This window comes from Ochotona curzoniae, unplaced genomic scaffold, assembly GCF_017591425.1.
Source record: "Ochotona curzoniae isolate NIBS_2020 unplaced genomic scaffold, NIBS_Ocur_1.0 contig_2723, whole genome shotgun sequence".
NCBI lineage: Eukaryota > Metazoa > Chordata > Mammalia > Lagomorpha > Ochotonidae > Ochotona > Ochotona curzoniae.
In genome coordinates this window covers 16,255,760-16,272,510 of record NW_024465573.1, presented here as the reverse complement: position 1 = coordinate 16,272,510, position 16,751 = coordinate 16,255,760, and the positions used below count along the sequence as shown (strand labels likewise).

Below are 16,751 nucleotides of genomic sequence, written 5' to 3'. Positions count from 1 at the left end.
TGTCTAAAACTGACCAAGGATACACTTACTGGCCTATATTTTATTTAAGAACTGAAAAACTTCAATGTAATGGGAAATGGGAAAGCTTGGGTTCCACTCAGTTTCACACTTTACACAAGATTAGGAACAAGGTGACACAGAAAATTGGACCCTGAAATGGAGTCAAGGGATCTTGTTCAAAGTCCTTGCAGTAATGCAGCCACCTAATCCTCCGTCCAAGAAGACTGGCATCCCACAGGAGTTCTAGTTCATGAACCAGCTGCTCCACTTTCATTCCATCTCTCTGTTTACAGCCTGAGAAAGCAACTGAGTATGGTCAAAGTTCTTGGGACCCTGCACCCGCTTGGAAGACCCAGAAGAAGCTCCTGGCTCCCCACTTTAGCTCCGCTTTGGCCACTGTGGCCATTTATGTAATGAATCAGAGGTTGGCGGATCTTCTTCTGTTTCTCCTTCTCGCTCTTTAAATCTTTGTTTTTTGAATAAAAATAAATCATATATATCTATAAAAGAAAATCCTTGCTTTTATGACTAATAATATGTGAATATATTATTTAATCTCTGGACACCTGTGCCCTTCACAGAAAAATAAAGAGGTTTGTTGCAGCAATTTCCATGCTTAACACTGTGAAACTAAAAAAGCAGCGTTAATAATGGTTTGAGAAAGTCATACCAATCCCTGTTACTAGAATGCTCCATTCTTATTTCTATTATAAAGAGGAAAAAAGTACATCTCTTTACAGACTGAAAACTAGAAGCATTTTATCAATCCTTTAAATAAAAATTTTGGTGTGGTTCACAGTGGTGAACAGCTTTTGTCAGAAATACACAAATATTGAAATTACATTACAATTAAGGGCATTCATTGACCTTGGCAAAAACTGGTGTAATCTACAGTGAACATTGGTTCTAATATGAATACATTCTAGTTTAACCTGCTGTTCAGATACTGATCTTTTTTTTCACTAATTCATACATATTCTTTACTTACATAAACTTCTTAAATTTTAGCAACTTCAAATTTTTACTGCTACTTTTCAGATTTATATATCTTAAAATAATACCCAAATTCTATTAAAATAAAATTGAAAAATAAAGCACCCCTCCATCAAATATAGACTAATCAGTCAACACTTAGATCAGTAATGATGATATATATGATGTGATCGATAAATAATGCTCAACATGAAGATATACTATTTCACCGGAGTAACAGGTGATGAATCACACTCATCTATAAAAAAGGAAAATAAAGCCCAAACCCAACTCCATGTCACCATCACCAAGAAGTAATTTCAGATTATTGCCAGAAAAACAAAATTAGCCACTGTGGTAAAACTGACAAAATGCCTAAAGTAAGGGTGGAATGAGCTGCAAGTGTGTCACAGGGAAACAATCTATGGGAAATGAGCCAGGAGCTCTTCCTGACATTCAGAACGAACCTCAAAAACAAATATCCAAAGACTCTTACCTCCCCATCATCAGTAAAAGTTATTTTCTTATTCACTTTGAAATTTCTCTTCATTACTCTTTTGGCTTCTGCAACTTTGGTCACTTTTTTCTTGACTTTTGATTTAGAAGGTTCTTTCTTCTGTGTGGAAATATACCAGAAACATAGATCAGGAAAATGACTGCTTTATCTGAACAATTTAATTTTGGCGCTACAGTTCCCAAAAATGAATGTACTTACTTCTCACTGACTAATGGGAAGCATCAGAAACACAGCCTAGTCATAGAATTATTAAACTGGCTAGCTATCCTCCCCCTACACAAGAGGGGTTTAATTGCATATAGAATGAATACTAAACCTTCATGTTTTCTTCTGTTACTATAACTGTGCTGAGATTTTAGAGGCCCAATAAACTACATGATGATGCAGAATGCAAAAAAACATTAAAGGTAATGTTACATGAGCACAAGATAAATGCATCTTTCAGCTAAAAGAAAAAAGGCAATTTTAAATTACCAACTGCAAATTTAAATCTTTAGAGAAGCAAAAAGAGAAAGGAAAATGATTATAGTATGTTATTGACAACAGCATTTTTCCTCTACTTATAGTAATTTAATATATGAATACTGGAAAACACACTCAACAATTAATCTATGTCTGACAATGAGATGGAATAGCAGTACTTAACAAAACAGAACAGTCAAAATCCAGCTAAATCCTCAAACCACTGTAGTAAAATATCAAAAATTAAACGGCACAGCTTACTTAAGTGAATACTCAATCAATCATGTAAGTTGGAGAGTGAAAGCCCAAACCTACATTGATCAGAAGTGAGAAGAAATTAATACCATTAGGAAGAACTTGGATGCTTCTTTTTGAGCATATAAGCACTGATGTTATTAATTAACTATTTCACCAGATGGGTAAACAGGAAAAGCAGAAATTGTTACTAGTTAAGAAAATGAATTTGAAGTTAAGGCTCTATAACTTAATAAGCTGTGTGGCTGTGTTACCAAACTCTGCTTTAGTCATCAACTAAGGATAACAGCAATTCTTAAGTCAAATGGTGTTGAGAAAACTAGATGAAAAATGTAAAATATACCAAAAAATTGTTCAATAAGTCTCAAATACCCTACTTTATTTTGATTTTATGCTAAAAAGAGTTCATGTCAACAGCATAAAGGCCCAATTTCCAAAACTTCTGGTAACTGCAAGCTTCCTAGTTGATTAATCTTTAATTTTGTATCACAGGAAATCATGCAAGGAAAAATAAAAAGTGAGAGAAGCAAAATTGCAGAATATACACACTGATTATGACATCACATAATGGTAATAAGTATGAAAAAAAAGAACACTTTATTTTACAAACAGATAATGATAATGATACACACAGAAATACCTAAAAATAAAACCCTATAGATAGGGCCCAGTGGCATGGCATAGCGGCTAAAGTCATCGCCTTGAATGCGCCAGCATCCCTATGGGCACCAATTCTAATCCCAGCAGCTCCACTTCCCATCCAGCTCCCTGCTTGTGACCTGGGAAAGCAGTCGAGGACAGCCCAAAGCTTTGGGACCCTGTACCCCTGTGAGAGACCCGGAAGAGGTTCCTAGTTCCCGGCTTCGGATTGGCACAGTACCGGCTGCTGTGCTCACTTGGGGAGTGAATCAGTGGACAGAAGAGCTTCCTCTCTGTATATCTGACTTTGTAATAAAAATAAATAAATAAATCTTTTAAAAAAAAAAAAACTATAGATATAAAACCAAAAATTCACTAAAATATTATTTTCTGTGGCAGGTTCCTAACATATTTATTAGATAATGACCACAGTTATTATGAAAATGAGCTAGTGAATATATATTGCTATGCTTTGAGTACGATACACTGTTTGGGGGCCTGGTATGGTACCTTAGTGGCTAAAATCCTTTCCTTGAACATGCCAAGATTCTCATATGGCTGCCGGTTCTAATTCCAGCAGCGCTGCTTCCCATCCAGCTCCCTGCTTGTGGCCTGGGAAAGCAGTCAAAGAAGGCCCAAAGCCTTGGGACTATGTACCCGAGTGGGAGACCTGGAGGAAGCTCTTGGATCCTGGCTTTGGATCATCACAGCTCCAGTGTTGAGGTCTCTTGAGGAGTGAATCAGTACACGAAATATCTTCCTCTCTGTCTCTGCTCCTCTCTGTATATCTAACTTTCCAATAAAAATAAAACTTAAGAAAAAAAAAACTTTTGTCACCACTAATTCTTTTATGCATTACTAATACAGCATATTTCTGAACATGTGAAACTACAGTTTTTAGTAATTTAGATCTCTAATGACAAACCAATTCCTAAAATTAACTACCATCACAGATTAATATGTGACCATTTAAATACATATATTTATTTATATTATATTTGTTTATAATATTTATTATTTATTTGTTTATATTTATATATGTGATATATATATATCACAGGATTACCATGAAAAGAGGCTATGTTTTAGATTTCTTCATCCTATGGGATACTGTATCTCTCTGGCACTCTATGACTTGACAAATGCTACCAACTGGTGGTATGAGCCCTAAATTTCCATACCTATTCTTCCCAACTCCTGCAGTCTAACATGCTGTGAAATAAAATACTGTTGCTCTTCCTCAGAGAACACTACAATCCTCATCTTTTTACGACATGTCCAAGAGTAACTGGGTAAGTTGTGTGGTGGTAAAACCCATAAATGCAAAGCAAACCAGGTTGCAGGACCCCTCTCCACCCAAATCAAGTTCTGCCTGTGGGACCCCTGTGAGCACCTGCACTTGCCGCAGCCCCGTAAGTTCTCCCGCAACTCCTTCTGCTCCCAGAGGCTTAGCCACCAGGCCTAGCAACTTCATCTCCAACTCCCTACTTGATCTTCTTGATTTTATAACTAGGTCAATATCTGGATTTTTTTCTCAACAGATTTCATCTAACTATAAAGAGAACGCTGATCGAACACTTTAAGCTAAGAGCATCTATAAAGTATAAATCCAACAATTCTACAACAGGTAAACAACAATCACTTAAACCAGTAATGTGAACATACTGAATGGGGACATGGTTTCAGATCTTTGTGAAGGTCTGGGCATATTTCCAGCAAAATTGCCTGAATATTAAAGTCAGGATTAGGAAGTTACACTGTGTACAAAAAAAAAAAATAGAAAGATGAATGGGAATCGGAACTTTGGAATACAAAAGAGTGTGTGTTTGTGTGTGTGTTTGTCTGTGTGTTAGTATATATTGATTTATTTGATGGAAAGAACGCACATGCATGAGGCAGATCCCATCAATGGGTTCATTCCCCAAATGGCTAAAACAGCCACATATGGGCCAAGCCACACCTAAGAGCTAAGATTTCCACCTGGGTCTCCAACATGGGTGACAAGGGTGCAAACTATCTCCTGTTGCAATCCCAGGCACAGCTGCAATAATCTGGATTGGAAGCATGGAAGCTGAAACTAGAACAGCACCCAGACAGGGGATACAGGCACTGAAGTCATCAGTGCCAACAACAAAATGCCAGTCTCCAAAGTGTATGCAACAGAACCTTTCTGTATGCTTGAAAACTCCTCACAATAGGCTGCTGCAATGCCTCAATTGACTAATCTTCCACCTGCAAGCCATGGCATCCATTTTGGGCACCAATTCATGTCCAGGTAACTCCACTTGCAATCCAGTCCCTGCTTATGGCTATGTGGGAGACTTGGAAGAAGCTCCTGACTCCTGCCTTCAGATTAGCTTAGCTGTGGACACTGTGACCATTTGGGGAGTGACCCAGCAGATGGAAGATATGAATACACCTCTCTCTCTTTGTGTGTGTGTGTGTGTTTGTGTGTGTGTGTAAATCTACTTGCCAATAAAAATAAATAAATCTTTTTTAAAAAATTTCACAATAAAACTACAAAGTCCAGACAAAGATTAGGAGGGAAAAAATCACAACGCAATGACACTCAAACTTCTCAGAATAAAATGAACATCAATCAGAAAAATAACTGCACAACAGATATCTGTAGAGGGGTGGACCCAGCTGGAAAGAGCTTTATGGACATCCATGAGATGACCAAAATCAGATGAGAAAACTGAGGTTGTGTACACCTTTACCACTTTGTGGTTCATTTTAGTTTTTAAAGGGGATCTGTGACCTTTCTCCTAAGAAAAGGATAATTTTTGTAGTAGAGAAGCCACTAAAGAAGGAATGAACAGAAATGCAAAAATGAATTGATAGGCTTTTTGATAGGCTGTGGCTTTGCTCTAATCTCCCAGAATTACTCTTCACTCATGCAAATACACAGAATGCCAAATACACACAAGACCACATAGTATATATTAAGTACCTGGCGGTTCGAGATGGGTTGCCCACCTTCATAGAGCCTACTTCGACCCAGGGAAACAACTAGCAGGAAAAAACTCCCAGTAGTAAAGAGAAAGACAAGTGCTCCTCGAGAGCACAGACAAGGGGCTAAAAACAGCAACAAATGTCAAGATGTCACTTTCACTCCTATATATTACATATTTTTGTGCTCTATAAGTTAGTAACCATCAACCATTGAAAACATACATAACACATGGCTTAGGGAACTGGATTATTTCACAAAGCATAATGGTTTCCAACTGTTTTTATATTTATTTTTTGTCATAGACAGGACAGAATTGTCCCCCCAGAAAGTACTTTTTATATATAATGAACTCTTTTCCTGAACATGTATACCTATCATCTTAATTACTAAATGCCTTTTAAAAAAAAGATTTTTTTATTTTATTTTTACTTAAAAGTCAGAGTAACACAGAGAAAAAGAGACACAGAGAGATTCTCCATCTGCTGGTTCACTCCCATATGGCTGAGCTGATCCAAAAACAGGATCCAGGAGCTTTCTCCAGGTCCCTTACATATGTGATGAGCCCAAGAACTTGAGCCACCCTCCACTGCTTTTCCAGGACAGAAGCAGGGAGCTAAAACCAAAGCAGAGCAACCAAGACTTGAACCTATGTGCCACAGGCAGCAGCTCCACCTACTGCATCACAGTGCTGCCACCTAACAACAACTTTTAAAAAAATTCATTTTCAAATACATCTACAACACATTTTCCCCTGTGGCTTGCCCTAATTTTTAAGATACACAATTCCCCACCAAACCCTCAAATACATTTAAAGAGCAAGTATTATCTTCCTTTCCTCAAAAATTGCTTCTTCATTGAAAAATTGACATTTCAGCCTAAAAACTCTTTTCCCTGAGACTCCATCAAGATACAATAAAAGGAAGTTTGTTCTTCATGACTTTGTTTTCATGAAGTATGTCTTTATTAAAGCCTAAATTCCAACTAAGTTTCATAGTCAAATTCATCAGTCTTTAATTATGTATCATCTTAACTGATTCCTTTCACTTTTTAAACCAGTACAGTTTTGGAATGCACAAGGAACAATTTCACAGTCCCCTATTCACCAGCTTATTGTTCACCTTTTCTTTCATTCACATAAGTTATTCAGTTTGTAGTCTGGCAAGCGTGTGTTTGTTTTATGCCATTTTCGTCCAGAGTCAGGGGGAAGAAAAGAGCTACCATAGTAGCAAACTTTCCACTATTTCTTGCTCTTTAATAAAATTATGGAACCACTCGTATTTCACATTAGGAATCCAATTTTTGACCTGTCACTTTTAATAAATATTTCCATATTAAGAAGTAGGCAGCTGGAAGCAATTTAGAGAAATGGAGCCCAACAAATTTTTGCCTCTCTTTGCAGTCTTCAAAAAACCTGACAGTATTTATTTCATTTCTAACTTGTTCCCAAATTGGCAATATCAATTTGGTTTTTCCTTACAACTATGGAATGCTTCAAGAACTAATTTGATAAGCTACATACAAAACCCCAGCAGTGTGAAATAAGAAGCTAATTTTCCTCATATGGCCATTTGTGTAAACAGGGTTGAGGTAGACTGACTACACAACACAGAAAAGAAGCTAGTAATTAATGAACTAAGTTAACTGTCTTGAATTCCTAGTGAAGTCATATTAATGTACCCACTCCTGCTCTCTTTGTGCTTTGTACCCCTGGTATAAATTTCTCAAACGTCCCAAATATTTGTTTTTAGATGTATTTCTTAGCAACAGCATACAGCTGGATTTGCTGTATGATCTTCCTGAATACGATTACATTTTAATAAAGATTTATTTGTATTATTAAAAGAACGGCTAGGTGAAAAAACCAGAGGTAAGTATAGATGCAACTACTGTAAACTACAGGCACTAACATACATTTCTCTTGGGGAAAACCACCTGCTACACTATAACCAAAATCATTTGACCATTAAGACACCAGACACTGATTTAATCAAATTTTCTTCTGCGAAGTGGGACACTATCAAGTAAAGAATATTTTTCTATGGTTCTGGTTAAGAAATATATCACTAATGAGAAAAGCAAAGTAACTGGAAGTCTGGTTAGCATTTCTGTAAATTTACTCACCACAAAAGCCATCATAATACTAGCTACTCAGTGACCCAGTAGTTATGCACAGGGGCTAATGCTGTTGCAAGTAAATCCACCAACTGCAATGCCAGCACCCCATATAGGAACTGGGTCATTCCTGCCTGCCCCAACCACTTTGACATGTGCACTCATGTGGGAAATCCAGAAGCTCTGGGCTTCAGTCCAGTCCAGCACTAGCTGTCTGCTCATTTTGCAAGTGAGCCAATGGATAGAAGCTTGCCTGTTTTTCCTCTCACTTTCTCACCCTCTGCAAATATGCTTTCAAACAAAATAAATCTTCTACATGAATTTTAAAAGTACACACAAACACAAACATGTGTTAACATTTTAAATGACAGAAGCAGAATTTCTATATTACTAAAAACCTTCAGGAAGAACTATAATAATAAAATACACACTAAACTCAGACAACATGCTAGCATTTAAGTAGTGCTTCAAGCATTCTGCTTGTTCACTTACATGATGTAATTACTGTCATGCTTGAGATTTTTCAATAATGGCTTAGTTACTAAGCACAAGACACAAGCACTTATCTTAACTGAAAGCAAAGCAAGTATCACAACCACATCCAAGCCACACTGGTGACTACCATACATACTCAAGTTTATAATATGAAAATGCCAGCTAAGTACCAAATAAAAAGTTAACCCAGGGACTGGCATTTGATACAGCCATGGAAACACTTGCTGGGATGCCCACATTCCACATTGGATTGCTAAGGTTCAGATTCTGCCTCAGCTTTCCATTCCAGCTTCCTGCTAAGGTGCACCACAGCTAGAAAATGTAGGAGCTTTCATTAAGATTAAAATCCTTTCAGCAAGAGAAGATTTAGGGGACTGGTGCTGTCACCTAGCAGCTAGAGTCCTCGCCTTGAACATACCAGAATTCCATATGGGCACCGGTTCTAATCCTGGCAGCTCCACTTCCCATCCAGCTCCCTGCTTGTGGCCTGGGAAAGCAGTCAAGGTCAGGCCAAAGCCCTGGGACCCTGCACTTGCGAGGGAGACCCGGAAGAGCTCCTGGCTCCTGGCTTCAGATTGGCACAGCACTGGCCATTGCAGTCACTTGGGGAGTGAATCATTGGACGGAAGCTATTTTTGTTTCTTCTCCTCTCTGCATATGTCTGACATTGCAATAAAAATAAATAAATCTTTAAAAAAAGAGAGAGAAGATTTAGGTTAGGTTTCACCTCTGGCTATCTTTTGAGACTTCTTGGCATCTTTTACTGTCAGCAATTTGATGACATTTCTTGTGATGTTTCTTATACTTACTTTTAAGAGATCCTTCCACTTCATCCCTTAAAGACACTCAATTCTCTGATGATGTGGACATGGTCATACCAACCTTCCAATCCCTACAGCAAGCATATCACTAATAACTAATGAAGTTCAGTTTTCATGACTGTATAATGACTGACAAGTTTGATCTATTAATAGTTCTGTTACATACTATCAACATAATACCTCAATTGGAATAAAAATATACACTGTGTTTAGCAGAATGCCAAAATTCTGCTAAGCCCCTTTGTAAATGGTTCTTTTCATCAATAAAGCCTATTCCTGAATCCATGCCATATGACATTGTACATATGTCCTAAATTCTGATGTAAGACAGCAACAATCCAGATGGGGCCTAAAAGACAAATTGAGAAGTCACTAAATTTCTCTCTCAAACAGTAGTTATAGATGGTATGTGCCTGACACTATACCATACTGCCTATATTCCAGTTACCCATCACAACCACCTTTTCTGAGGGATTGCCTACATCTCTCACAGGTAATGAAACATTTATTCAACTAAAATGGATGGAGGCAGCAGACATCTAACAAACGTCAACAAAATCTGTACTCTACCACTTTGATGCCAGTACTCTTCTCCAGGCTCCACAATCCTAGTTATTTAAAATAAACTCTAGAAACAGCGCATGCGGGAAGATCTGGTTTTCTTCTCCAGTGCTGGAGCCTATAGTCTCCCGTCAGAAAAAGACATATAATCTCTACTTGATCATTTTAATTATCTGACAAAGAATTCACTAAAGAAAACATGTTTTACTAAAACATACATTTCTACTTTGATTGTACATTTTTAAGAGAATTAGGCCAATAGAAAACAGTAAGAACAACTAATCCTTATACTTAAAAAGTCATTTCCAAGTGAAATAAGCAACTAATAATGATTGAAATAACAATCTATTATTTTTTTTCAAGTTCTAGTATTGCCTTCCAGAGTTCTACACAGGTAAAAAAAACAAAGACAAATTGTACTTTATTACATCACTCTAAGAAAAAGACAATAGCAATTATAGATAGAGGTGCAATCAAATGGGGGAAAGATGGTGGGGAGAGAATGGGAAAGGTAATCACAATTTTGTGACAAGCTTCAAGGACAACCATCAAGCAAAAGAAGGCAGGTACAAAACAAGACAGACAGGAGAAAGGACACCTGTGCAGAACTAAGACAGTTACAGTGATAAAAGGAGACAACAATAAATAAAGTCACAAGAAAGGAAGGGACAGAGGAAAGGAAAAGCTCGATGAGAACAAACTCCTTTTCCCATCAGTGATGCATTAGAAAAACATTATACCCAACGCCAAATCATTCACACCCTCACAGCCCAAGCAAACTATCAACCCTAGTTGATAGTAAACTAATTAAAGTAACAGCAAACTTTGACAATTTTTTGAATAGACACTAATAGGATACAAAATAATTGCTATTCTTTCCCCACCCATTCTCTCTAATAAACCAAAATAACATCTGAGTTACAAAACAAATATTAAATTAAGGGATGAGGTGAGGAAACATCTACTGGAACATAAATGATCCAAGTAAAAATTTACCTCAGTTTTAATACGTTCAAGAGCTCTAAACACATGGACAATTTCAACTCTAAGTGATTTTTCCTAGTAAAATGCAATCAATTCTCCATTAGCATAATAAGATTTCCAGAGTGAAAATATTATGAAACTCACCAGTACTTCCTAACTTAGATGCCAGATGTCAAAACTCACTAAAGATCACAAACCATTATAAGTAATCTGAATAAACTGTCACTATTGTCAGCTATTCTAGCATCTTCAGGAAATATGTCTAAGCATGAGTCAGGGACTAAACAGTTTCAACTTAGAAGAGAGTTGCACAATAAGCTCTACTCTGCTAAAAGAAACAAACATGATATTGGTGGCAGGAGACAAAAAGAATCTGATCAGGGATCAGGCCTCCCTGAGCTTCATCATGATACCATCTCTCAGGTTTTCTTTCAAATGTAGTTATTAAACACATCTGTATAAAATTCACTGTTACTCTAGTAACACTACTGAGAGCACTAAGGAAAGTTATAGGTTTGCAGACTGGAAGACTAAGTCTTCCTACAAAGCAGGTATTTCTCTTTTCATTCTTTGGCAGTCAACATTTCAAAGCCCAATTGCTGATCCATATTTAAGAAACATGTAAAACTGCATATTAAATTTCTCACCAGACCTTTCTATTCTATCTGCATTTTACATGCCCTGATTTAAATACATTTAAAACTATTTTTAAGCTGCTTCAAATTCCTTGTGGGATTAAGAGGAATGTAAATTTTTAAAAAGGGGAAATTCAGAAATTTGTTCAGCAAACACTATCCTCTAAATATCATCCAAACTTGGGATCCAAGAGAGTTCATTCAAGCACAAAAATAGAAACACAAATGAATATGTTAGGGAGACTTAAATGAAAGAAAAAAGGCAGTATACAGATGATATAAAGACACCTAAGCAAAGATCTAAAAATACAACAAGAAGGAGGTAAGGCAAAAATCTAAACAAAGAGTTCCAAGCAAAGACCATGAATACAAATGATTTTATTTTCAAGAAAACAAGATCCTCAAATTATCTACAGCAATGAAGAGAGTGCTAACAGAAATCACACCCCCAGCAAGATTCTGGACTATGTAAAATCTTATAGGAAATGGTAAGGGGGTAAGTTTCATCCTGAATATAAAGGAAAGAATATAAATTTTGAGCAAAATACATGATATAATCTGGTTTACTTTGGAGAAAGGGGTTCTTGGGAGGTAAAAGACTAAATAAATGTGAGGGGAAAAAACTATCAGTCTACATTCCAGATAATAAAGGGTTTGAATTACAGCAGTAAGTAAAATGCATAGTAGAGTCTGAATATATTTTCAAGTTAACAAGACTTCCAAAGAGTTAAGTGGGAGGTAAAAGTGAAAGAAATGAGATTTACTTGGTTACTTGGTAAGACCGAAAGTATCAAACATCCGAAAGATATTAAACAGTCAGCTGGAATGAGTTTGGGAAAATTGAGGGAGCTCAGGACACACTTTTGGATTCTTTAGCAAGAAAAACGGCTTGAAGAATTTGTCAAGGTTTGAGGTGAATGGAGAGGATGAAGTACAAGGCATAGCCACTGCCCATCATGGAAACACAGAGAAATAAGCAGCAGACCATCACAAAGAAACAACCATTTAGGGCCAAACAGCACCAAGATGAGTGCTGCCAAAAGCCCAATCTTTAGGCAAATAATCCAAATAATTTCACAATCTTAAAAGAAAATATAACACATTCATACTTGGTGGTCTCATCTTTGTGCTAGGAAATGACCAATCATTTTATTCACATTCACGGCATCAAAAAAATAAATAAATAAAACCAGTTAACTAAATCTCTAAAAGTCTCACTCGAGTTAAATTTGATTCATCACCCAAATCTGATTTAGAACCATGAAAGTAATTAAGTCCATCTCACAGAATAGCGTACATATTTTCTGAACATTTTAAACATATTAAATATGCATTTCCCAGGAAGTTTGGATCATTAATAGTGTTCACTGAATCTCAAAGTCTAGTTTCTTCAATAATAACGGTAAACTTCTTTCCCTATTATATATTTTACTTTAAATTATATCCTGGAATCGCACTAAAGAATAAAAAGATTAATAAATCTATCTAATCATTAATCACAGGTCTTCCTAATGTCACCCTAGTAGATTTTGGTCTCTTCAAACCCAAAAAGTTACCATGGAAAGGTAATGAATGCTGTCAGTGTTCAGTTAATACCAACTTACAATAATTCCAATGCTTTCCTGAAAGACTAACATAAAAACGTCAGCATTCAATTCATAAATAATTTCAGCACTTTATTGAAAGATTAACATAAAAATAATAACACTATAAAAAAGACAACTCTGGACTACGAAGACACTGTATACACAACTCAGGCTGGACCCAACTAGCCAAACCGTGCGTAAGTATATTAACAGCCAGAAAATTTGCTAGAGCTTAAATCTAATAAGTTAAATTAAATAAATAAATAAATAAAAACAGACTCAAGATGTGCACAATAAATAAGGCAGCACAGCAGAGATTAAGTACAAAATTTTGGAACTACTTATTAATACATCCAAACCCTCACTCCACTACTACTCATTTACAAGGTGCACTTTTTTCTTAACCTCCCAGATTTCAAACTTTCCCCATTTAATTCATGAAGAGACAATCTATTTTTAAGAGGGTTATTTTAAGGATTAATTAGAAAATATAAGTGAAGTATTCAACCAAATCTGTCGACCAGGATAAACAGCTTTTACTTTTTGTTGCTGTTGTTGTTACCGCTGCCAAAGCAATCAATGAACCAGGCTCCAGATTAGGACGCCATGGAGGACTTATTCATGGAAGAGCAAAGAAAGGAAGTAGACTCAAGAAGATAATCTTCACATATCTAACAGTCGATTCTAAAAACCAACAGCATATTTAAAAGATCTGTCCTTCTCAGCTTTCACCCAATTCCACCTAATTATTCAAAGTGCCATTTTATATTGACACTGTGCACTGACCCTATTTTTTTTATTTGTCCTACCATCTTTCAATGTTTCCTATATACTGCTTCAGTCCACTTTATTTATATCCATCACATATGACATATTATCACATCTCATTACTTTGCTTTCTTATCTTATAAAACTTAATATCCCTGCAATCACAACCTGAAATCAACATTCCTTAGCACAAATTTAAAGACTATTTCAGTATTCTCTAAACTGCTTCTGCTTCTCCTTCAGTCTGTGTAACCCATCATGACACAGTTACCACTCACGATTTAAATTAAAATAACAAATGTAAATTTGGAACCAGGTGTTTGGCATACGACGGAAGATGCTACTTGGAATATCCACATTCCAAATCAGAGTATCTAGTTTTGAGCCCTAGCTACATTCTTAATTTCAACCTGCTACTAACGCAAGCCTTGAGCAGCAGACTGCATCAGGGCAGACCATTGGACACGTGCCACCACATCACAGGCCTGGACTGATTTCCTAGCTTGGGCATGCACCAGTCCCTACCACTGTGGAAATTAGGGCAGTGAACAAATCAAACAAGTGGGAGGTGTGTTTGTCTTTCTCTGTACCTCTAGAGCACATATATTTTTAACATAAAATGTAAGATCAACCAAATCATATTCTTACTTCAATTTGCCTATCACTGAGCAGGAAAACTTCAATTATTTAATGTTGTTTGACCTTAGCTCACCTTTTCCATTTCAATGACTTCTGCTAAAAACATGTTTTTTAACTTCCAATTGTTCAGGACTAAAAGTTAGAAATGATTCTTTAGCCCTCCTTTCCCCTCATCACCCATCTTTAAAATTCATTAAAAAAAACCATAAAGTCCTAGGCTGCTAGGACCTGGAATCTGACACAACTGCTTCCTCTCTCCCCCAATAGCAAATAAGATACACCAGTCAATGGCATGTATGTCAGTGATGTGTGGTGCAGAACCTTTTAATGACTCACCAAAAGAATTAGCACGAAACACAAATTTCTTCCCTCATACACACAGGTTCAAAATGGTCTGGTCACCGTTCTCCAACCTCCTGTTGTATTCCTCTCTTCATAGTAGTTGTCTGTCATTGCAAGACCATGTCAATTCTGTTCCCATCTTAAGACTTGCACTCACAGTCTTTCCTCCATCTATATTTCGCTTACCCTACAAAACCCCAGTCTTGAGATTTCAGATCTAATTACCCTATTCTTAGACAACAGTGCAACCTCAGCACAGTATCACAGAAGGTGGAGAGTGGTGAGCCAAGAGCTGGGGCTGTGGAGACCATGGTGGAAATCTGACATACATAAGAACCCAGACCTGGAACTCACTGGAGGTTGTGGCACAAGTGGCTGCAAGCAAAAAGGTATGTACCAACTGCAATAAGTAAAATCGCATTGTAGACCTGTGGGTCACACAGCTTAGAAACCTGCCACAAGGAGAAGACTCTGCTAACCAGAAGTACAATGACAAAGGCACAATGAGTATTACTGAAAACTCCCCTGCAAAGGAGCAAAACTCTATGCCAACCTCAGAGTTAACTGAGGAACACATCGAGAAAAAGGGGGACACAGAATTCATAAAACTCATTTTAAAGATTCTGATCAAAAATGAGAAGCTCATACAAGAGTTCAAAGAATTTAAGGAAGCAATAAAGCTTCTGATATATCAGAAATTAAGAACACAGTAGAGCAAATTAAAAGTACAGTGGTGTGTCTCCAAAATAGAATGAAGCAGGCAGATGAAAGAATCTCAGAATTGGAAGATATTTCCTGTCATCAGGGAGAAGCAAACAAAAAGCTGGAAGCAGAGCTGCATTAGGCCAAAAAAAGTATTCAAGAATTGAAAGACACTATTAAGAGGCCAAATATAAGAGTTATGGGAGTCCCAGAAGGTGCAGAAAGAGAAGCTGAGTTTGCAAATGTATTTAATGAAATAATCAAGGAAAATTTCCCTAATCTAGAGAAAGAATTGGGAAACAAGATCCAGGAAGGGCACAGAACTCCCAACAGGCTTGATCAAAAGTGAACTTCACCAAGACACATGATCATCAAGCTCTCCTCAACTGAACATTAGGAAAAGATCCTTAAATGTGTACGTGAAAAAAAAAAATCAATTGACATATAAAGGAATGCCAATTAAACTCACAGCAGATATCTCACAGGAAACTCTACAGAGAAGAAGAGAATGGAGTGACATATTCCAGATTCTAAAAGAAAAAAATTGTCAGCCTAGGATAACATACCCAGCAAAGCTTTCTTTCGTCTTTGAAAATGAAATAAAATTCTTCCAGAGTAAAGAAAAGTTAAAAGAATTTGCTTCTTTCAAAACTGCCCTACAAGTGATTCTTCAAGATGTTCTTTTGACAAAGAAGAGGAATAGCACCTACCAAAACCAAAGGCAAACAGGAAGAACATCCCAGTAAAATGATAACAGAAGACTAAACCAATGAACAACCCATTCCTAAAATGACAGGACCAAAGTACCATCCATACATATTAAACTCTGAATGTAAATGGATTAAGCTCAATCAAACATCACAGATTAGTAGACTGTATTAAAAAACAAAACCCATCTACTTATTGTCTGTAGGAGACACACTTCACAACAAAGATCAGTGAATACTATATCTCATGGGTTTTGTTGTTTTCTGTTGGTTTCATCTCTTCAAGACACTTTTTCTGATTAAATCATTCAATGACTGTAGATCATGCAGTGGCATCATTTTCTTCAAGAAGGTTCTTGATTTTCATTTCTTCAGCTACACATTAGTCATTCAGTGGCATGTTAGTTAACTTCAGGATTTGTTAATTTTTTTCCCAGATGTTGATTTTGTTTTGTGGCTCTTCATTTAAGGGGATGTATAGTAGCTGTGTAATGGAGTCTGTCATATCTAGGAACATGTCATTTAACTTCACGGCACTGTAAATTTCTATTGTTGATTTTGTATTATGATTTTTCATTTCAGGGGATGTACGGTAGCT

At 36.7% G+C, this 16,751-nt stretch overlaps 1 protein-coding gene across 1 annotated transcript in view; it reads right to left on the bottom strand.

The window, feature by feature from the left end:
* The window catches only part of DDX10 (DEAD-box helicase 10), a 192,767-nt gene that overhangs the window by 77,927 nt on the left and 98,089 nt on the right, over positions 1 to 16,751 (bottom strand). The window contains exon 14 of the mRNA XM_040976900.1: positions 1,469 to 1,588. Coding sequence (XP_040832834.1) covers positions 1,469 to 1,588 — 120 coding nt within the window. The remainder of the gene's footprint in view (positions 1 to 1,468; positions 1,589 to 16,751) is intronic.